At 35.4% G+C, this 24,724-nt stretch overlaps 1 protein-coding gene across 2 annotated transcripts in view; it reads right to left on the bottom strand.

The window, feature by feature from the left end:
* Positions 1-2,103: 2,103 nt before the first annotated feature.
* The window catches only part of Rnf128 (ring finger protein 128), a 104,869-nt gene continuing 82,248 nt past the window's right edge, over positions 2,104-24,724 (bottom strand). For both annotated transcript variants that reach the window (XM_090325921.1, XM_090325922.1), the window contains exons 3-7: positions 17,428-17,499; positions 13,483-13,565; positions 9,424-9,520; positions 8,129-8,297; positions 2,104-4,490 (exon numbers count right to left, since the gene is read on the bottom strand). In XM_090325921.1, coding sequence (XP_090182047.1) covers positions 4,357-4,490; positions 8,129-8,297; positions 9,424-9,520; positions 13,483-13,565; positions 17,428-17,499 — 555 coding nt within the window. In that variant the 3' untranslated portion in view covers positions 2,104-4,356. The remainder of the gene's footprint in view (positions 4,491-8,128; positions 8,298-9,423; positions 9,521-13,482; positions 13,566-17,427; positions 17,500-24,724) is intronic.

The following is a 24,724-nucleotide window of genomic DNA, read 5'->3' as shown; positions in this document are numbered from 1 at the left end:
TTTTAGGTGCAGGAAGCTTTAAAACAGTACTGCTGTAAAAGAGCCATTTAAAGCTTTCCTACTCAAAATATGGATCTCAGATCAACAACATCTGATCACAGGGGAGCTTGCTAGACTTTCACACCATACACTATACCAGCTGATCATAATGCACACTTCAAACAAGATCCAAAGGTAATTGTAGGCACATAAAAGTTTTAGGTGTACCAATTTAAAGAAAATTAGATATTTGAAAATCAAGCATAATTTTGCGTTAATCAATCATTTTTCCATTACGACTCAGATTTTTAAAGCTGTTAATTTTTGCTATCAATTTCTTTTTAAAGTTTATACCAGGAATGCACATGAAAGTTTTCTTAAATTGAAAACTAGGATATCAGAATTATAGCTAGAAGAAAAAATGACAGCCTCCATCCATACCAAACTCTTTTTCAGCTGTGGTGTGGGGGGGAGTGGGTGGTCCCACAACTTGAATTCAGGGATTGATTTCTGTCCATGAGCTTTTTTCTCAAGGCTAGTATTTTATCTCTTTAGCCATAGCTCTACTTATGGCTTTTTTGGTAGTCAGTGAGAGTTTCATGGAGGGCTGGGATGTAGCTCATTTATAGTGCTTGCCTAGCATGTGCATTGATCTGGATTTGATCCTAGTACTGCACACACAATAGTTTCACGGACTTTCCTAGCCAAGCTGGCTTTGAACTCTCTATTTTCAGTTCTTAGACTCCGGAGTAGGTAGGATTACATGAGTAAGCCTGCAGTGCCCAACCCAAATCATCTTTATACATTTCTCCAAACTGTCTAAACTTAGTGTGCCTCTGAAAGTTTCACAATTCATATGATTGTGTTTACATGGGAAAAAAGTTTACAACTGGCAGGTAGTTATTTCCCAGACAATTAAGTAATGATGGCAGAAGTAGGCAAAAAATATCCACCATACTCATGATTTTGAAGATAAAATAAATCTACATTGTTTAATGTGCTTAAAATATGGAAATAATCAAAATAAATATCTGAAAATGATATAGCCTGAGGTGATAAATTCTTTAATTAAAATATGTCCTAAATTAACAAAAACTAGATGGAGGAGAAGGAATTTTCTAGTATTCTAGTTGTCTCCCTAAACATATTTTTACTGCCTGACCAGGGAATAATGTATATTTTTAAGATCATATAACGTGTGTCCCAATAAACTTACAAATACCGAGATCACTCTTTGTTGTTAAGTTCAAGACTCCAAAACACACAAAACTATTATTTACAGTCTCTGTTGAAAAGAATCAGCTTACATTTTGACAATTATGTAAGGATATAAAGCATAAAGTCAAGGTAAAGAATATCAACTGATAATGACAATAATAATATAATACCCAAGTGACATGCAATTTCTTTCCTTAGTATATACTCAAGAGAGTCTAACACATACATCTACAGAAAGTCTTTCATATGGATGTGCATAGCAAATTAAACCGTAATGTGCAGAGCACTGATGAGTGGACAACCAAATGTTGTATACCTATGTAACAGAATATTATTGAGCTATGTAGAGGAATGAATTACGGATACATACTACAATATGGCTAGAACTTGGCCTATGTTCATTTGATCATATAAAATCATATTTATCAAAATAAATTCGAGGAAATGGAAACAGGTTTTTCCATTGTCAGTTTTGTTTTCCTTCATTTTTGTCTTGTTTGTCTATCTTTGGGAAGGTAAGGGGGGGCATAGACAGGGTGGGACAAAGAGTGAACAAATGCAGTAGTGGTACTCACTAGACATTACATTGAAAATGAACTACACAACCTGTAACTTGTATGCTGAAAATGAACTATACGACTTGGGGATAGGAAAACTAGGAGAGAGGGAGAAGGAAGGGGTGACATTGTCTAAAACTGAATGTACTCTTTGCTTGATTTATGTAATTATAACCTCTCTTTATATCACTTTTATAATAACAATGAAAATGTTCAATAAAATAAACTAAAAACTTGAAAGCATTATGCTAATAGGAAGCAATCACAAAAGGCCATGAACTGTATGATTACATTCATATAAAAGTTCTAGAACAAGCAAATCTATAGAGGCAGAAAACAGATTGGTGATTGCGTGGAATTATGAAGGGAACAAGAATTGACTGTGAATGATCCTGATGAAAGTTTTAGGATAATGGCATGCTCCAAAACTGGATAGTGGTAGTAGTCTATATATTTGCTAAATATCATCCAGCTGTACATTTACAATGAGTAAGTTGTTATGTAGATTATACTTTAATACAGCTGTTTATTCACAAAGGATAAAAATGTCTTGCCAAAAGAATCCCTACAAAATTAGCTCTAAGAATTTATGTATCATAGTCCTAGCATTTCATCACTTAAAATGTGTACATTTACTTGAGAGTTGGAAATAGAGGGATCATGGGTCAAGAACAGCTTAGACTCTTCCCCTTTCTAAAACAATATGAGAAAAAAGAAAAAGATTCAATATGTGTGGTAGTTTATACCTGTAATTTCATCTATTAGGGAGGTGGACATATGTGGATTGAGGTCTGAGGCCAGTGCCAAGCAAAAGGCCAAGACTTGTTGAAAAAAAACTAAGCATAAAGGGTCTGTGGAAAGAAACATAGATAAAATGGTACAGCACTTGCTTAGCAAGCATGACGCTCTGAGTTTAAACTTTAGTGCTGTCAAAAAAAAAGACCTGGGTACATCTGGTTTGGTAACCATGATTCTGAGGGTTCCAAGTTTTACAAAAGAGATACACTGAACGTACTATATCATCCTAACATCATACTTGAAAGTACTAAATATCTTTATGTCATGGATAGTAAAACCTATTTTATTACTGGTCTGCTTCATAGGCTGATATATGAGAGAATTTGGTTATCACATTGGCATGTCCATTCTATGCAATGAAATAGGTAAATATACAACATATTAAAATTTTATATTTTATTGATCAAATACAACAGTGATTATTTACATCCAACTTTTTTCCTCTTAATCACAGGCATATTTTATAGGAAAAGTAATCATATGCAAGCTAAATTAAATACCATACCACACACTTTTGTTGGAATATTTTATTTACATTTTATATTTAAAGAGAATCAATATAAATCAGGACATATTTACAGCATTTCAAATCAGTATACAAGAATGCAATGATTTCATCCATTCTATATTCAGCAAACAAAAATACATTTCTGTTCTATCTTTGTCTAAATTCTGCTGGAATTTGCACTGGAAACAAACTAAAACAAAGAGAAGCCACATAGAATACAAATAAAGTGCATTTTTTAAATAGCTCTATTTAACTTTGGTGGATGAAGCTTCAAACTTTATATTAAGGCACCTGGAGAAATCCCCCCCATTTCTTTTTTTTTCAAACACCAAGGAAATGCATTCACAAAATTATAGTTACATGGACAGAATTTTTGCTTAATGCAATTTTAGCCCATTTTAGCCAAATGTAAACTCAATTTTCAGAGTCAACTTTATTTGGAAAACATTTTCTATAGACTAATTTTACAGAACAATTTCTGTACATTAATTCATGCATGCAGACCAGTGACCAATTTTGGTGTGAGTTTTCTCTGTCATTGCCATTTTCCAGCAGTACTGTAGTTTATATACTGTGCTTTTGAAAATTCCCACTAGAGAAAGAGTTGTACCATATTTTCACAAGAAACCTGGTCATCTATAATCTTGTATCAAGTTGGTAACATTAATATACCAGTCGATCATTTCGGTGCATAGTGCTGATATACTATGCTCACCACGCAGATGAAGCACATTTAGCTATTTATCCTAATACGAAAAAGAAGAGAAAGTTAAAATGAATATTTTGCTTTATCTTGTTATATCAACTTAATATAGTTTAAATAGACATTTCATGAAGTGCTAGCCTAAGTTTTCATTGCTTTTTACACTACAATTCCAGATCAATATAAGCACCTGGAGAAAAACCCCTGACACATAGAGCCCAAGCTAAAAGTAGTAGTATTCTTTTCATTAAGATACAATCATAAAATAAATTGATTACAGCTATTCCACATTCGAAAAGCAATATGTTTTTATAAGAAAATTTATATAAATGAAAAATATAACTACTTGAAGACGTTTTAACTGTTTAAAAATGTGATCACTACTCAGAGGAAACTTGCCTATGAAAACATCATGAGTGTGTGGAAAAAGTTAACAGGTTAAATATTTTAAGTCATTTAACTATAGTATAATATTAGTCATCTCAGTACTTTCAGTATCATTCTTAGTTTATTATGTTTACCCAGTTCATTAATAATAAACTAGGCCCTGATTGGCAGTCCTGTTATTACTAAAGGTTCTATGGATACAGATTTTATGATTTAATTTCTCGAGCAGCAGTCTCTTGATCAGGAGTTTCATCTTCTTCAAACGTTGGGTTGTCAATATGAGGAACAACATCCACAGCCACTGAACTTGCTTCATGGTGTACCAGCTGTAGATTTTCATCTTTAAAAAGAAATGGTAATTTTACTCTTCTCTTAAGACCAAATTCAACATTCATTCCCCAAAACCTTGTACTCTTTGTTCCTTTCATAATTATACCTGCAATCCAAACTACTTAGGAAGCTGAGATCTAAGAACCATGTTTCAAAGCAGCTCAGGCAGGAAAGTCTGTGATACAATTACATTCAATTAACCTGCAAAACACTGGACCTGAGGTATGGCTCAAGTGTAAGAATGCCAGCCATGAATAAAAAAGGCAAACAAGAGCATAGGACCTGAGCTTATGCTCCAGTATTGGCACAACATTTTTTAAAAAAGAGTAAAAAAAAAGAGCAGACGAATCTAAATAGAAGGAAATTCTCCTAAATAATTGTAAGTACCCTTCAAAAAGTGTCAATATCATGAAACTGAGAAACCAAAGAACAGGCAATGAAATGAAATGTGAGATTTGAGACAGAAAAAAAAGAAACTATAGGTCAATTGGTGAAATCTGAGTAAAATGTATACTTCATAATATTTTAGCAATTACTTTCTTAGGTTTGAAAATTATATATAGTTACATAACATGTTAACTTTTGCTGGGCATGGTGGCTTATGCCTGTAATCCTAGCTACTAAGGAGGCTGAGATCTGAGGATCAAAGTTCAAAGCCAGCCCGGGTACTAAACACCAAGAGACATTTATCTAGAATTAATTTCTAGAAAAAGGAAGTGGGACTGTGGCTCAAAGGATAGGGTGGTAGCCTTGAGCTGAAGAGCTCAAGGAAAACACTCAGGCCCAGGCGTTGGGCAGTAGCCTTGAGTGGAAGAGCTCAGGGACAACTCTCAGGCCCATGACACACACCAAAAAAACCAACAAACAAAAATAAACAAAAAAACAACAACAAAGCTTCTTCTAGAAGCTGGCTGAAGGAGATATGGTCTTGTTGAAACTTTTTTTGTTTATTCAATCTACTATTTAAAATAAAAATATAATTAAAATGAAATTTTAATTAAAAATAAAATGAAGATGAAAAAGGACCTGTGCTTGAGTTCCATTTCTTATGGATTCTGACTTAACTGCTCTACAGTAGAACCTGTGTATCAGTATTCTTTAAAATCTCTCCAAGTAGTTGGCCAGTGGTAGCTTACACCTGTAATTGTAGCTACTCAGGAGGGTGAGATCTAAAGATAGGGGTTCAAAGCTAGTCTATACAATGAAGCCTGTAAGACTCTTATTTCCATTTATCTACCAGAAAGTCAGAAGTGGAGCTGTGGCTCAAGTGGTAGACAACCAGCCTTCAGTGAAAAGGCTAAGAGGGGCAGTTCTCAGGCCCTGAGTTCAAGCCCCAGTACTTACATAAAACAAAAATCTCTGCAAGTGATTGTGAGGTAAAGCTGGAGTTGACAACTAAGGACCCTATTGAACAGATCTCAGAGTGGGATCCTGGGACCAAGAGAATCAGTAGTATCCAGAAACATGTGATAAGTGCAAATTCTAATGCTCCAATCCAGCCCCATGAGTCAGACTCTCTGATAGCGGCCTGTGTTTTAACATGCTTTCTGGGGGATTTGATGAGTGCTTCACTTTGCAGTATTCTAATAGAACTTACTCCAGTGATGTGATACATAGAGGATATGAACTGTCTATTTTACAAAGTTATGCAAATTGCATATCACAATAAGAATCACTGGCTAATATTGAAAGATCCTCAAATTAGCAGTATGCATTCACAGACAAAGTTGAATTTGTTCTAAGTGATCATTTAGTCAACACAAATTTCTTCACCTTCCATATGGAAGCATATGCTAGGTTCATGGTCAGCATTAGTAAATATAACTTTCTCTACAGAAAAGAAGATTTAAAAATCATATTCATATTCTAATTTACTAATAGTATTAAATACTCAGATATTGAAAATTCATGTTCAGTGCAAGATTTTTGGATTTCATGGGCAGTCTTGGGGATAGAACCAGAGCCTCAGGCCTTATTGTGCTATCACTAAGCTATATACTCGAACCTCCTTTAAAATAATTCAGTGCAATAAATGGAGTGGTAGGCATTTTACAGAATCAGATATTCTAGGAGGCAGACATGCAAGTTATAAGAAGCTTCTCAAAAAGCGAACAAGTATTAAAGGGGGAAACAAGAATCTGACAGGGTTCCCCCAAGTTCTTCAGTGAGAAAATGTGGAAGGAATGGGCAAAGAATAGCTCAAACTATGTGTAAAAATTGTTTAAAATTAGGAAATTGAACTGAGAAAAGTGATGAAAGATACCAATGAAAGAGAGAGTGGGGAAGAATCTAAGGTACCTAAGAATCTGGAGAAGAATCTTTAGGAACCTTGGTGGGTGATATTATCATTAAGTAGGCAAAGGATACAAGAGGAAATCAAGTCATTATTCCATTTGCTTCTAAAATTACGTGAAAAATCTTTATTCCCATCAATAAGAACAGATCATAAAATAGGTTGGAATGTTTTTGTGTTTTACTTGCCTAGCATAAATTGAATTATCTCATAAAAGTCACCTTCATCTTCACTAAATTCTATTACCATGTAAGTATTGAGAAGAATATTATGTGTGATGAAAGAAACAATGATTCATTATTACAGGAAGAATAATGCACAGATAATTCAGGTTTTTATGACCATACTCAAAGAAATGTCCGGAGATTAGATTACATGCAATACCAAGTTTGCTTTTGCATGACAGTTCCTCGTGACTTCTTCAGAAATGGTATCTGAAGGAATGATATGCCTCCAGTGGTAAATGTTCATGTCACAGAAAATTGAAATCTCCACAAGCTATCTTGAAATTAGTTTCTTCTACTTTTATGTTATTTTGGTTACTTCAAAAATAATTAAGAAAATACTTTCAATCTTACACAAACATAAAAGGAAGATAGTTTTAATATATAGATTTTAATATTTTGGTTATATAAAATATTTATACATATATAGATATAATATTCAGATATATTTAGATATCTATATATGCATTTAGATGATATTTATGAGATATATATTTATTTAGATAGATTTTAGGTATTTAGATTGATTTTAATATTTAGATTTTCTCCTATAGGAAAATAAGCAACGAAATTCTCTTAATTTTCTCTATTGGTATAAAGTGGCTAAATTTCAATACAAATTAACTTGAGCTCTGAAAGTAATGGGTTCTAGTTTCCAACAATTTATTCATTTCCTTGAAAGTGGTCAACAGGTGGCAGCACATGCCATTGTTAAGCCGTTTCCTTTGCACAACATGAGTCCCTGAGCTTTTGTAAATATTCTATTTTATAATTTCAGGACTCCTTTTTCTCACTTTCTTATTTATTTTCAATAAAAATGCCCTCTAAAGTTTCTTCTTAGCCTCATTAAGTAATGAGACAACATACACATGCATCAGAGATGAATCAAAGTCTTCCAATAAATCTTTGTGAATAATCGCCATTAATAACAGAGCTCATTTATATCAGGAACATTCAAATATGCACATACATTAAGGCATGGAGACATCTTTTGTTGTATCATTTTAAGTAGAAAATACAGGAAATGTCTTAGTCATTGTATGGAAGAGCTTCAAAAAGCAAGAATGGATGGATGCATGATCCACAGTGGTCCTTTGTGAGACACTCATTGCCTTTCAATATAGTACTTACTTGCTGACTGCACATGTTCCTCCAAAGGTGGTTCATCTGCTCCCTGAACTGAAGCATATCCAGAGGATGCAGTTTCACTGCGGTTATCTTCTTCATGGGGTGATGCACTATTGGATGCGTCATTGGATACAGGGACTTGTAAAGACACTGATCCATCTTCAACATCAACCTTTGGATAGCATTTGACAAAAGGAAAAAGACTCTGAGTACATGCTTTTCCTTGCTGTATCATCATAAAATTTCTTTACAGGTGACTTATTTACACAATAGTTCTTAACATTATTTTTCCAGTCCTGGGGCTTGAACTCAGGTCCTGAGCACTGTCCTTGAGCTTTCTCAAGGCTAGTGCTCTACCACTTGAACCATAGCACCACTTCTGGCTTTTTGTATAGGTATGTGGTACTAAGGAATCAATCCCACTGCTTTGTGCGTGCTTGGCGAGTGCTCTACGAGTAGGCCATGCTCCTGACTCATTTCTTTAAATTTCAAGCCTATCTGGTGTGTTAGCACAAGCCTGTAATCCTATCACTCAGTAGTTCTAAGCACTGACACAGCAGGATTTCAAGTTTGAGGTCAGCCTGAGCCATATTACCAGAGTGGGTCTCAAAACTAAATAAAAGAAAATGAAAGTAGAATTTTAAAACATTATGATTCCTCTTGATGACCAAAAAAAAATGTTTTGCTGGCCCCAGTCAGAGCAGTAAGTATTCATGAGATCTACCAATGAACTATCTATATCACCTGTTCATTTGGGTAATCTCATCATACATAACCTAATGTTTGGCACAAGGCAGTCACCATATATGTTATATAATATGTTATATATAATATGTGTCTATCAATTATGCTGTCTCCTAGTAGACTTGAGAGACACTGTTGTCTATGAAACTGTGCAAGTCATGTAAATTTTGTTGAGCTTAACATATATTTTATCTTGAAAATAAGCTGTTTTTCCATTTACCAAATCTAAAAAACTTAATGTTTATTAGGCTCTCCAAAATTACACACACTCATTTGACTGGGTTGAATAAGCAGTGGAAATAAAAAGGGAGGTTACAAATTATCTATATGTATATTTGTCTATCTATATATCAACTCAAATTCTGACCAAATAATAAGCACATTAAAGTTGAAGGAAAAGAAGGGAAATGATGATGGTCTATGACAATATCTCATTGTTTATGATGTAAATATGTAAGTCTGGCATATTAAAGGACTCAAAATAAGGATGTTATTTTCCTGAATAAATAACACACTGCTTAATTCCTTCATACAAATAATATAGCAATGTTTACCTCAATTCCCAAAGCTTTGAGAATGTCACATTTGCACATGGGGCAAGTCCTGTGTTCTAACAGCCATGGGTCAACACAGGTTTTATGGAAAATATGGCTGAAGAAAGAAGAAACATATAACATAACTATAGATATGAAATACAAACAATACTTTACCTAATATATGTTGGCAAATTTTTCTCTAACATACTCTTTAAGTGTAGGTCCTTAAACATTGAAACCACAAAAACAAATCTGGGAAATTTTACAAAGCAGTATTTTGAATATAATAGCATCGTTACTGTAACTTCAGCATTTTTAGAACTCATTTCTTTAAAATAGCATGCTACTGAACATTAAGTCCATTAAATATTTCAAATGTTACAGGATCGTAACTTTTAGTTTCCTAACTCTAAAGTGCATAATTGCTCGCAATAGCAAAGTAAAATAGAGTATTGAATATAATACACTATGGATGTTTTCAACAATATGATTGTCCCAAGAAGACTACTATTTAAAAGCTAGTAAAAATATTAAGAGTTATAAGAAAAGTCAAGCATAAAAGGAAGCCTATAGTTCCAGCTACATAAGATATGGAGGTGACATGATTGTAGTTAAAGACCAGCTCAGGCAAAAATGTTAGCAAGATTCTATCTCAAAAAACACCACCAGAAACACAGAAAAACAACAACAAAAAAAAACAAATACAAAGACAGGTTGGGCTTAGTTGCATACACCTGTAATCACAGCTACCTCGAAAGCAGAAGTCGAAAGATCATAATCTGAGACTAACTCCAGGCAAAATAGCACACTAGCCACTCTCTCCAATCCTCTTTAACATAGTATTAGAATTCCTAGCCAGAGCAATAAGGCAAGAAGCAACCATAAAGGGGATCCAAATAGGGAAAAAGGAAGTGAAACTTTCCCTCTTCGCAGATGACATGATTCTGTACTTAAAGAATCCTATGGACTCCACTCCCAATCTCCTTGAGCTGATTCAAAACTTTGGCAAGGTAGCAGGGTACAAAATTAACCCTCAAAAATCAATTGCCTTCCTATATGTCAACAGTGAGAAGAACGAGACAATAATCAGGAAAGCAACTCCTTTTGCAATAGCCTCAAAGAAAATAAAGTACCTAGGAATTAACTAAGAATGTAAAGGACCTTTTTGATGAAAACATTAAAACCCTGAAAAAGGAATTTAAAGCAGAACTAAGGAAATGGAAAAACCTCCCATGCTCCTGGATTGGAAGAATCAACATCGTGAAAATGGCAATCTTACCAAGGGCTATCTACAAATTCAACGCAATACCCATCAACATCCCAATGGCATTCTTTAAAGAAATAGAAGAATCAATCCAAAACTTCATATGGAACAATAAAGACCCCATATAGCAAAAACACTTCTTAGCAGAAAGAAGAGCGCAGGAGGAACTTCAATACCAAACTTTAGACTCTATTACAGATGTATAGTGATCAAAACAGCTTATTACTGGCACAAGAACAGGCCAGAAGACCAATGGAATAGAACTGAGGACCCAGACATTAACCCACAGACCTATGGCCACCCAATCTTCGATAAGGGAGCCAAAAAATAGAATGAAAGAAAGACAGCCTCTTCAACAAATGTTGCTGGCAGAACTGGTTAAACACCTGCAGAAAACTAAAGTTGGATCCTTCTTTGTCAGCCTGCAACAGAATTAACTCCAAATGGATCAAAGACCTCAAAGTAAAAGCCGATACACGGAAAACTTTACAAGGAGGAATTGGAGATACTTTAGGTCTCCTTTGCACAGGTCGAAACTTTCTTAATAAGGACTAAGAAACACAACAAATCAGACAAAGGCTGGATAAGTGGTATTGCATTAAACTGCAGAGCTTCTGTATGGCAAAGAATGTAGCTAGCGAATTAACTAGAAAGCCTACAGGGTGGGAGAAGACCTTCGCTAACCATAAAACAGACAAAGGCCTCATATCTAAAGTATATCAACAGCTCAAAAAATTGAATCACCCCCAAACTAATCTCCAAAGAAACAACCATCCCATTAAAAGATGGGCCAAAGACTTAAAGAGAGACTTCTCTGAAGAAGAAATAAGAATGGCCTATAGACACATGAAGAAATGCTCGACATCTCTTGTCATAAAAGAAATGCAAATCAAAACAACTCTAAGATTCCACCTCACTCCAGTTAGAATGGCCAGGATCAAGAAAACTAATAACAACAGATGCTGGAGGGGATGTAGACAGGTGGGATCATTACTACACTGTTGGTGGGAGTACAAACTTGTCCAACTACTATGGAAAGCAGTATGGCAGTTCCTCAAAAGACTAAACATAGAGCTTCCCTATGACCCAGCAATTCCATTTCTTGGCATTTACCCAATCGTCCAGAAAGAAGGACATACTAAATCCACTAGCACAACGATGTTCATTGCAGCACTATTTACCATAGCAAAGATATGGAACCAACCCAGATGTCCCTCAGTTGATGTGGTATTTATACACAATGGAATTCTATGCTGCTGTCAGAAAGAACGACATTGCCCCATTTGTAAGGAAATGGAAAGAGTTAGAAAAAATCATATTAAGTGAAGTAAGCCAGACTCCAAGGAACATAGGCTCCATGGGAAATCATTCTCATAATCAGTAGAAAGAATCTCCTAGCAGAGATTCACAATCGAACAAAATCTAGATAAATAAGGCCATATAGTATGACGCTAAATGTAAGGACCTCCAGGATAAAGAAACAAAAGCCATATGTTATCTCTCATCTCTTTTATTGTCCCTTGGTTATCTCTTATTGTTACAATATTTCACCTTGTTATCTGATTTATTTTATATATGCTTAATTGGTTATTTGAAATAGGAGAGGGTCAGGGGAAATCTAGTTGGGCAGGGGGAGGGGGGGAGGGAAATGGGGACCATGACATGAGAAAGGGTATCAATATTTGTGAAGTAATGCACCTTCTATCTGGTGAATATAATGTAACCCTTCTATTAATTACAATTAAAAATATATGAAAAAAGCACACTAGCTGAAAAATAGATGAAAGTAAAAAGATGGTGGAGCATGGCTCAAGTAGTAGTGCACTTGTTCAGCAAGTATAAGGACCTGAGTTCAGGCTCCATTACAGCAGTACTCCAAGGATCAAGAATGATCTTCAAGACAGGCATCAATAGCTCACATCTTTAACCCTATCTATTCAGGAAGGTGAAAATTAAAGTTATGAGTAAGTCCAGGAAGAAAAATTCATGAAACTCTTATTTTCAAATACCAGGGAAAAAAAGCCAGAAGTGGAGGTATGGCTCAAGTGGTACAGAATTAGGTATGAGTAGAGTGTGAGGCTCTGAGTTCAAGTCCCAGTACCAATACACAAAAAAGAATACTTGAAAGAGTGATAATTAAAAAATTAGAATGAAGACTTCCAAACTCTCGTTAAGATTGTTAGAATCAATTTAAAATTAAATAACCTAATTTTTTTTTTTCTTTTTTTATTTTGTCAGTCATGGAGCTTGAACTCTGGGTCTGGCTGCTGTTCCTAAGCTCCTCAGCTCAAGGTTACCGCCCTATTCCTTGAGCCACAGCACCACTTCCGGTTTTCTGGTAGTTAATTGGAGATAAGAGCCTCAAGTCTTCAGTGCCCGGGCGGGCTTTGAACCACAATCCTCAGATCTCAGCCTCCTGAATAGCTAGGATTATATGGGTCAGTCACCACGCCAGCATTAAATAACCTAATATTGTTTTTATACAATGTTGGTTTTTTTTTGGCTATGTTCTCAGCTTTCTATAGAATGAGTTTCAAACAAATTATACTGGATTATGTAAACTACAATTAGACATAACAATTTTGTGTTAATAAAAATAAAGCAAAAATAAATATAATCTGATAAATTAAAAATAGCTCTTAGTTACAATAAAAGTCAAAATTTATTTCACATAAAAAATAAAGCAAAATGAAGATATATAAAATATAAGTATTTGATCAACATCAATTTGGAAACATTCAAATTGTTTCCTCCATCACGATAATTTTTGTGGGTCATCTCATCTTACTGGTGATACTAAAAATCCAACTTACTTGCAGGTTAGGATGCGCACCAAATCATTTGGTTTATATAGTTCAATGCACACAGCACAACTGTCTCCATCAGGGCCAATTTCCTGTAAACAAATAGTTATGGTTACTCTACTAAAGAAAAATAAATTAAACTTATAGGAGAAGCAACAATTTATCACTAAATGACTAACTGAAAGCTTCTAAAGATAATATAAATTTATTTAGACTTAAAAATCATAAAAGAGGACTGGGAGTTTGGCCTCGTGGTAGAGTGCTTGCCTAGCAAGCATGAAGCCCCGGGTTCAATTCCTTGGTACCACATACATAGAAAAAAAAAGCTGGAAGTGGTGCTGAGGCTCAAGTGGTAGAGCTCTAGCCTTGAGAAAGTCCAAGGACAGTGCTCAGGCCCTGAGCTCAAGCCCAGGACTGGCAAAAAAATTGTAAAAGAATAAAGTATAGTTTTTCATCAAAAAGGTCCTTTACATTCTTAGTTAAGGTAATTCCTAGGTACTTTATTTTCCTTGAGGCTATTGCAAAAGGAGTTGCTTTCCTGATTGTTGCCTCATTCCTCTCACTGTTGGCGTAGAGGAAGGCAGTTGATTTTTGAGGGTTGATTTTATACCCTGCTACCCTTCCAAAGTTTTGAATCAGCTCAAGGAGCTTGGGAGTAGAGTCTATAGGATTCTTTAAATACAGAATCATGTCATCTGCAAAGAGGGATAGTTTTACTTCCTCTTTCCCTATTTGGATCCTCTTTATGCTTGCTTCTTGCCTTTTTGCACTGGCTAGGAATTCTAGTACTATGTTAAAGAGGAGTGGAGAGAGTGGGCATCCTTGTCTCGTTCCTGATTTTAGAGGGAATGGCTTTAGCTTTTCGCTGTTAAGTATACTACTAGCTGTGGGTTTGTCATACACAGCCTTTATTATATTGAGGAATGTTCCATGGATTCCTAGTTTCTCCAGAGATTTTAACATAAAGGGGTGTTGGATCTTGTCAAATGCCTTTTCTGCATCTATTGAGACAATCATGTGATTTTTGTCCCTACTCCTGTTGATGTGTTGAATTATATTAATTGATTTGCGTATGTTGAACCAGCTTTGCCTCCCTGTGATGAAACCTGTTTGATCATAGTGTATAATTTTTTTGATGAGTTGTTGTAGACGGTTGGCCAGTATTTTGTTGAGAAGTTTTGCATGGATGTTCAAGGACATACTAAATCCACCAGCAGAACCATGTTCATTGCAGCACTATTTACCATAGCAAAGATATGGAACCAACCTAGATGTCCCTCAGTTGATGAGTGGATCAACAAGATGTGGTATTTGTACACAATGGAATGCTATGCTGCTGTCAGAAAGAATGACATTGCCCCATTTGTTAGGAAATGGAAAGACTTAGAAAAGATCATATTAAGTGAAGTAAGCCAGACTCAAAGGAACTTAGGCTCAATGGTTTCCCTCATTTGTCATAATTAGTAGAAACCTTGGGCTCTCCTAGCAGAGATTTGCAATAGAGCAAAACCTTGATACAAAAGGCCATATAGTAGGACGCTAAATGCAAGGATCTCTAGGACATAGAAACGCAAGTCATATAATGAATGATTGTTGTTCTTAAGGTACTATGTTATCTCTCATCTCTTTTGCTGTCCCTTGGTTACCTCATATTGTTACAGTATCTCAGTTTGTTACCTGATATATCGGATATATTTGTATTTGGTTATTTGAAATTGGATAGGGAACGGGAAAAAACAAGATGAGGGGTGGAGGTGGGGGGGAGGGAAATGGGGACCAAGACATGTGAAAGGGTATCAATGTATGGGAATTAATGCACCATCTATCTGGCGAATATTATGTAACCCTTCTATTAATTACAATTAAAAATATATGAAAAAATAAAATAAAAATTCCTGACCAATGAAAAAAAGAATAAAGTAAAAAAAAAGAACAAAATCAACAACAAAATAGAGAAGAACTTGATGCTGCACTGACTCCTTTATTCCTCCTGTCCGAATTCATGAAAAACAGTTTGTACAAGTTTTATAATTATTCCTTCCCATTGTATTGTATGTAAACAAAATAAAATTTATTCTTTCAGTGTGTAGCTCTATAAATTTTAGAAAACGTATATTGGCGCTTAGGAGCTTATTTCCCATCATAATCAAGGCATACATGATCCCAACCCTGTCTGTTGCCTTCTCTTAATAGTGTCTTCTTTTTTCCTTTTGGCCAGTCCTGGGGCTTGAACTCAGGGCCTGGGCACTGTCCCTGAGGTTTAGCTTGAGCCATGGTGCCCCTTTTAGCTTTCTGTGTTTATGTGGGACTGAGGAAATGAACCCAGGGCCTCATGCATGCTAGGTAATACTCTACCACTAAGCCACATTCACAGCCCTTAATAGTGTCTTTCAGTTTTGATGGTCATATGTCTCATTCTTTTTATAGACTTTTCTTTGGTATTATATATTAGAAGTAGTTTTGTATCAAATAGCATAAATATATTTTTCTCCAGTTTTGTATGAATTTTCTAACTCTAGGTATATTTAGTCTGGTTACCTATTTTCAGTTAATTTTTATGTAGCACAGAGAATGGATTGAGGTTTTTTCTTTTTTCTTCTGGATGTCTGATTGTCACATAAAGCTTTCCTTTAGAACAATTTATCTTTCATCTTTGTAGAAAATAAGTTGGTCAGGTTTGTATCGATCTATTCTGGACTCTGTTCTATTCTACTAATTTGTAAGTTTATTCTTTCTCGAATACCACACTATCATGCTTGCTACAGCTTTATAATCATTCTGCAAGTCCTGCGAAACGAACCATCCAAAATTGACTTTTTTTCTTGAAACACTTGGCTAGCAGTTCCTATCTACCTTTGATCTTATAATCATTATGCCTCAGCTTTCTAAGTGCTGTAATTCAGGGTGAGTACCACAATAACTGACTTCCAAAGCTGTTCCTATTTATCAAAATTATTTTGTTTGTTCTAGTTCTTTGACTTTTCTATGTAAACTTAGACTCAGCCTCACCATTTCTATAAAATATCTCACTAGGAGTTTTATTGAAACTGTGGAATCTAAAGGTTAGTTCGGGGAGCATAGAGATCTAACAACAGTATTTTTTGACAAAGAAAACATGTACATTTTTCATTGATTTCTTTCATTCTGTTTTGCAATATTTAGTATATAAATCTTGTATATATTTTATTTATATCTAAGCATTTAATTCCTCAGAGGCTGTGGTAAATGGTATTTTTTATTTGAAAAAGTCCCATGACTATTTTTTATGATATATGCTTTATACACCAATGGCTGTTTTCAGCTGTTCCAAATCTGAAAAAGGATGTTCAAAGAAGGCTGCGATGAAGCACTGTATTTGTTTCCTGTTGTTATGGTAGCAAGTTACAATAATTTAGTGATTTAAAACATCACAACCTTATTCCCATACTGTCCTGTTGGTCAAAAGTCTAAAATTGAGGTGTTGGTAATTCTATGTTCCTTCTGAATGCTTGAGAGGGAAATCCCCTTCCTTGAATTTCTGGCTTCTGGAGGCTGCATGCATTCCTTGGCTCAGAGCCTCTTCCTTCAATAGCTTCAAATTTTTCTTCCTTGTCATATCTTCCACTGTTCTGTATAGTCAAAGCTCTCTCTCTTCCTCCACCAGATAAAGATACTCTGATTGTATTTATAGGACAACTCTTTGGATAATCCAGAATAATTTCTATCTCAATTTCCTTAATTTTCCTTATTTGCAAAATTCTCTCTGCCAGATGAGATAAAACTCATAGATTCCAGGGATTGGTAACTAGATATTGCTAGGGGATGTTATCAGCATAGTTGTAGCCTCAAATAGATTTTTAAAAGTCAATGAGGTTTATAAATGCCAATGAAAATCATCTTGGAAGAACAGTCAGTGTGAACCATGGTTCAGTAACATTGCTTTAACACGTTAGCATTTAAAAGCAATAAATGTACCTTGTCTCCTTGTTTCAATGTGCGTAGCTGAAGCCTTCCAATAGCTTTTTTAGCATCTGCCTTTAATTGTCTCTGAAGGAAAAAACAACAACAGGTATTAGACAAAGTATTTTGAAAAGAAAAAGGTTTTGGGGAAAGGGAATCAGTGAATATTTATGAAGTAAAAGTCAATGTATAAATGAATTATAAAAGATTTAATCGAATATAAATAATACCCAATTTATCTGATATTAGGCAGGATTATTCCTGAAATTTTTTAATGATTGTTTTCCTGTCCTGTTTACTTTTAACAACAGCTTGGGACCATAATGGTAAAGCTATATGTCTTTATTCCAAATGGGTTCAGATGCTATGACTTTCAAATTAATTTTTCTACTTTTAAGCTCAAATGACTTTAAGATTCAGCTATTCCAATTTCTTTCTTTTTTAAAATTGAAATGTCTTGTTTGGTTGGTAGTACACAAGAGTTGGATTCAAATGAATCTAGAATCAAAATCAAATTCTGTCACCTCTTCAAGGAATAACTCTAGGTAAATAAATCTTTGTTATTTGCATACATGTATTTTGACCACATTCACCCCCTTTATTACTTCATTGTGTCTCTTCTCCTATTTCAGTTTTAGTGACTTTAATTATGCTCTTTCATACCTAAATACAATTTATTTATATTTCAATTATATTTACTCCTACTTCTCCCTTCTTTCTTTCTCCGCTCTTACTCATCCTCCCCAAAACAGTGCACCCCATTTACATCCATGTCATTTCTTAAGGTCTAGATTTCACATATAAGAGAAAATATGAGATATCTATCTTTGTGATTTTGGTATATTTCACTTAACATGATAATTTCCAGTTTGATCCATTTTCCTGAAAATGACTTTCTCTCTTTATTGCTGAACAACTCTGCATTTTCTATATTCATATTTTCTCTTTCCAATCATCAGTTCATGGACACTAAGGATGACTTTATAACGTGGCTATTGTAAATAGTGCTTCAATACCCATGGATGTGGAGGTGTCTCTAATGTATGCATGTCATTTAATTCTTTTTTTTTTAAGGTCATCGGGACTGGGGTCTGATGGGGTCGCTATCCCTGAGCTCTTCAGCTCAAGGTTACTGCTCTACCACTTTGAGTCACAGCACCGCTTTCAATTTTCTGGTGGTTAGCTGGAGATAAAGAGTGTCACAGACTTTTGTGCCCAGACAAACTTTGAACCACAATTCTCAGAACTCAGCCTCCTGAGTAGCTAGGATTACAGGTGTGAGCCGCCGGTGGTTGGCTAGGTCATTTACTTCTGTGAATTTATTTGCTGATCTGCAAAATGAGGATAACATTAATTCTTACAAAATATGGTATTAGGAAAAAATGCTGTTTATAATTACCAACATTTAATAAGGAGACTAGACTCTGAGAGTAGTCACAGTTTTTGATTCACTGAGCATATATCCAAATGAGTCTGGACATTCAAAGTCAAGATCAAGGCTCATTCAGGGAATAAGAACTAAAACACTATATGTAACTGAGTCAGAAATGATCAGAATGTTGGAGGAGCATAACAGGTGAGGAAATGACCACAGAAGAAAGGAAACACTGGGATGTGAGCAGGCAAGAGGGAAAATAATAGTTGGTGATATGAGATAGTTGTAAATTTGATGAAATGCTGAAAAGAATTCCTACTTCCCTTTAACAAAGTCTACTATATGTAATGTCCCTAGCAAAATGTATGTGTGAATTAAAGTAAGGATAGGTATCACATATGACTGGATATTATGTGGCATGTAAAGATGGCATGGGCAAGACTGGTATAGGTGGCTCATGCTTGTAATCCTAGCTGCTCAGGAGGCTGAGATGTGAGTACTGTGATACAAAACCAACCCAGGCAGGTCAGCTTTTGAGAATATCAGCTTCAATTAACCACAAAAAGTTGGGAGTGGAGCTGTTGTTCAAGTTATAGAATGCTGCTAACCTTGAGCACTAACACCCAGGGACAAAGTTCAGGTCATGAATTCAAGGTCTAGGATTGACATACACACAAACAGATGGTCTGAGTACTATGGCAAGATGATAGAAAATCTTATTTTGAATGGAAAATGATCAAACTTACTAGAAAATCATCAGCAAGAATTAGATATTCAGAAAGAGGGATTTGTGAGAATATAAGTAGCTTTCTCATCTTCATATATTCTTTAACCTACCAGGGTCCCCAGTTGAAATAATACAATATCTTATATTGTCTGGCATGTAGCATATATGCCAGAATCTATGAAATAAAACTGTAAGCTAATAATGCATAAATAACCATTAGCAATCAATAGTAGCAATCAATACATATTTGTAGCAAATATAGTTTAGAAGGGAGCAATTCATAGTACAATTAAATGAGGAATCTCTTCAATGCCTACAGCTGTCTCCTATGTAAGATACTACATTGTGAAAGCTATTTGCCATGCAACCAAGGAAATGACTAACAAAACTATTTTTTTGCTGCCCACCAAAATGTAGAAACCTCTCAGATTGTTACTTGACTAGCAAACATAGGATAGAATTAGTAAGAAAGCCTAGAACTTAAGAAGGAAAGAAGCCTGGCACTGGTGGCCCACACCTGTAATCCTAGCTACTCAGGAGGCTGTGATCTGAGGATCACAGTTCAAAGCCAGCCCTGACATGAAAGTTCCATGAGATTCTTATCTCCAATTAACCACTAGAAAACCTAAAGTAGCGCTGTGGCTCAAGGGTAGAGCAATAAGCTTGAGCTGAAGGGCTCAGGGACAGTGCCCAGGCACAGAGTAGACCAACAAAAACAAAAACAAACAAAACAAAACAAAAAACAAGAAGGAAAGAAATGTTAGTGAAAGCTCCTTTGTTCATCTTTTGGAACTTAATTGTAAGTTAAAAGGGAGATTCTATGATTAATCTTTTCATTAGCACACATTTTTTCACTTCTATTTTGTTATCTACATTATAAGTAAATAATAATGTTGGAGAACAGAAGACACTTAGTATTTGTAGAAACTAATTTGACAGTTAATAAAACTGGTGCTCCCAAAAGAAGAAATGTCTTGATCGAAATATCAGAGTTGACTGGTGTCAGCTCCAATGCAGACCAGTTAAGATGAAGGGAGCTTGGAGTAGGAATCTACTACTATGAGTGCCTTAAAATTTCCACACTTGTTATAATGTTAAGATTGTTCAAAATTTGAGACTGTCTTGCTATTTAGCAGAGGCTGTCCTTGCATTCATGATCCTCCTTTGTCAGTCTCCAAAGTGCTGGGATTACAGAATTATGGGTGTGTATCACCACACTTGGCTTTAAACATCTTTTTCTTTTGGTGGTACTGGGCTTTGGACTTAATGCCTTGTCATTGTCAGGCAAGCATTCTTCAATTTGAGCCATGCTGCCAGCAGTAAAAATCATTATTGGTATCTAATACCTCATTTGGTTTTCATGACAGACCACTGAAAGATGTAATATTCCAACTTAAAGATGAGTACATGGAAGTTTGGAAAAGTAAGAGGGAATATAATTGTACAAAAGGGCATACAGATTGACAAGGGCAGGGGATTGATTTTCTGCCAAGGACCATTTGTGTATTTGTATACTCACTGGCCATACAAATTATCAATACATGTAGGTGAACCTTATGCAGCCAAGGAAATGCATACATATCTTTCCAATAATTCACTAGCTGATGTCTGGGGCCTTATACAGCCTGTGAGCCCGATGTTCTTCAACCCTGAACAATAGAGCTTTTATTGGAACTCTAAGAACCCGTTATACTATAACCATCTACAATTCTTTTGATGATTTATTAGTTCCTCAATTCTATGGTCTATAAAATTTGGCAATCCTATTAGTGAATAACCCTGGCCTAGATTTCTAAATGTTACTACATTCTTGTCACATAGATCATGAGCTACTCAGATGTTAAGAGGACAAAAAACCAGAGGAAAAAATAAAGCCAACAAGACAAAATAGGGAAGTGAAGAGGGTAAGCAGTAGTATACTCATAATATGTATTTAGTAATCATTTGCTCTTTGTTTTTAAAGTAGTTCTAATTTAGGTTTAAGAAAAAGAGCTCTAGAACCCATTTGGGGAAATGAATTCATAAGTAAGTGATGCTTATTTAGGGCATTTACTTGGTTGAGTCTATATAGTTTGGTTTTTTGACATGGCACCAATTACTCATGCCTGTAATCCTGACTACACAGGAGGCTGAGACCTGAGAATCTTAGTTCAAAGCCAACTTGGTTAGGAGAATCTGTGAAATTCTTTTTTTTTTTGGCTAGTCCTGGGTTTGAACTCAGGGCGTGAGCATTGTCCCTGAGCTTACTAGCACTTCACCACTTGAACTATAGGATCACTTTTGGCTTTTTCTGTGTGTATGATATGGAGAAATTGAACCCAGGGCTTCAATGCCTGCTAGGCAAGCACTCTGCCACTAGGTCTCAGTCCTGACCCATCTATGAGACTCTTATATCTAATTAACCACCAAAAAACCAGAAGTGGAGCTGTGACTCAAGGGGTATACTGCCAGCCTTAATAATGAAGTCAAGGGGAAATGCCAGGTCCCAAGTTCTACTCAGTATGGGCACAAAAAAGCTTTCTATTCCAAGCATGTTTATTTTTTTTTAATTTTTTTATTGTAATTAGTAAAAGGGTTACATGATATTTGCCAGATAGAAGGTGCATTAATTCACATACATTGATACCCTTTCACATGTCTTGGTACCCATTTCCCTCCCCCCCCCCACACCCCCCACCCGTCTTGGTTTTCCCCCCTTCCCTATCAAATTTCAAATATCCAAATACAAATAAGTTCAATATATCAGATAACAAAGTGAGATACTATACCAATATGAGATAACCAAGGGACAGCAAAGGAGATGAGAGACAACATAGTACATTAAGGACAACAATCATTCATTATATGTCCAAGCATGTTTAAATCAACATATTATATATGATTGATATTTTTAAAAGGTGATGGTAAGGACAATATAAAAAAGCCATGGGGAAAAGTGTGAGATACCAGAACATACTACACAAAATACTCAATTTCATGGGGCTAATCTAAATATTTGCAACATTTAAAAATAATATGCCCCATATGCTGGAGGGGATGTGGCTAGGAGGGATCTCTACTACACTATTGGTGGGAGTGCAAACTCGTTCAACCACTATGGAAAGCAGTATGGCAGTTTCTCAAAAGACTAAACATAGAGCTCCCCTATGACCCAGCAATTCCACTACTTGGCATTTACCCAATCATCCAGAAACAAGGGCATACTAAATCCACTAGCACAATGATGTTCATTGCAGCACTATTTACCATAGCAAAGACATGGAACTAACCCAGATGTCCCTCAGTTGATGAGTAGATCAACAAGATGTGGTATTTATAAGCAATGGAATTCTATGCTGCTGTCAGAAAGAACGACATTGCCCCATTTGTAAGGAAATGGAAAGACTTAGAAAAAATCATATTAAGCGAAGTAAGCCAAACTCAAAGGAACATAGGCTCAATGGTTTCCCTTATTTGTCATAATCAGTAGAAACCTTGGGCTCTCCTAGCAGAAATTTACAATAGAACAAAATAGAGACATAAGGCCAAATAGTATGACACTAAATATAAGGACCTTCAGGATAAAGAAACAAAAGCCATATAATGAGTGACTGTTGTCCTTAATGTACTATGTATCTCTCATCTATTTTGCCATCCCTTGGTTATCTCATATTGTTACAATATTTCACCTTGTTATCTGATATATTTTATACGTGCTTAATTGGTTATTTGAAATTGGACAGGGAAGGGGGGAAATCAAGGTAAGCAGGGGGAGGGAGGGAGGGAAATGGGGACCATGTCAAGAGAAAGGGTATCAATATTTGTGAAGTCATGTACCCTCTATCTAGTGAATATTAATATAACCCTTCTATTAATCACAATAAAAATATTAAAAATAATAAAAAATAATATGCTCAATCTAAATGGAAATTTATTCCCTAAAGTTAGAATTTGAATAACATATCTACATTGTTACAAAATAATATTGGAGATTTCCCCAATATCAACGCATATCAGAATGAACTCTCTTCTACCCTGTAATTTTCAGTGGTGTATTGTTTCCTCTATTATCATATTCAATAACTATTATTTATTTATCTTCCTTTAATACAAGATTGTGAATAGATGGAGGACTGGACTTTAGTATGTTTTAAAACAGTTCTTATCATGGCTAGTAGTTGCTCAAAAATAGCTTCTAAACTTGGAAAGTATAAACAGACTTTCATTGCTTCCTCATCCAAGACATTTCATAAAAACCCTCTACTCAGGAGATGGGGGGAGGGAAATGGGGACCAAAACATGAGAAGGGGTATCAATGTGTGAGAAGTAATGCACCTACTACCTGGTGAATAAAACTATAACCCCTCTATACATTAAAATAAAGAAAAATGAAGGAAAAATAACCTCTACTCAGGGACCAGGAGTTTGACCTTGTGGTAGAGTGCTTACCTAGCATGCACGAAGACAGGGGTTTGATTCTTTGGAACCATATACATAAAAAAAAGCCAGAATTGGTGCTGAGGCTCAAGTGGTAGAGCTCTAGCCTTGAGAAAGCCCAAGGACAGTGTTCAGTCCCTGATCTCAAGACCAGGACTGGCAAAAAAAAACCCCCAAATCCCCCAAAACCCCCAAAAACCCAAAAACAACAAAAAAACCCCTTCTACTCAACTAAATTTTTGGAAGAAAGTTTTAGACAGCATTTATTGGCTCTTAGCATCTGTCAGGTTGATCCCTAAGATTTTTACATGTCACCATGTATAATCATTAACAGCCTTGTGAAATAGGCATTTTAATAACCAAGTTTATAGACATGAAAACTGGGGTTCTGAAGCATGACTAAAGTCCAGGCAGCTGGTTTGTAGTAGGGCTGTGATTCAGTTAGGCCTCAGGTTATACCTGGTTTTAAAGCTCATGATCTCTCTTCTATAGTACACTGGCTCTGTTGCATAATATCAAAGAAGTCATCAAAAAGCTTTGTATTTCTTGCAAAGGAGATAAAAGAATTAAAGTGGAGAACTTCTCAAAGTCAGCTATTATTCTTTTTTTGTTTCTTTTTTTCATATATTTTTATTGTAATTAATAGAAGGGTTACATGATATTTGCCAGATAGAAGGTGCATTAATTCACATACATTGATACCCTTTCTCATGTCTTGGTCCCCATTTCCCTCCCTCCCACCCTCCACCCCTCATCTTGTTTTCACCCCTTCCCTATCCAATTTCAAATAACCA

The sequence above is a fragment of the Megascapheus bottae genome, chromosome X (genome assembly GCF_031878675.1).
Source record: "Megascapheus bottae isolate mThoBot1 chromosome X, mThoBot2.hap1, whole genome shotgun sequence".
Taxonomy (NCBI): domain Eukaryota; kingdom Metazoa; phylum Chordata; class Mammalia; order Rodentia; family Geomyidae; genus Megascapheus; species Megascapheus bottae.
The sequence above is the reverse complement of the archived record's forward strand: the minus strand, read 5'-3'. Positions and strand labels throughout refer to the sequence as shown.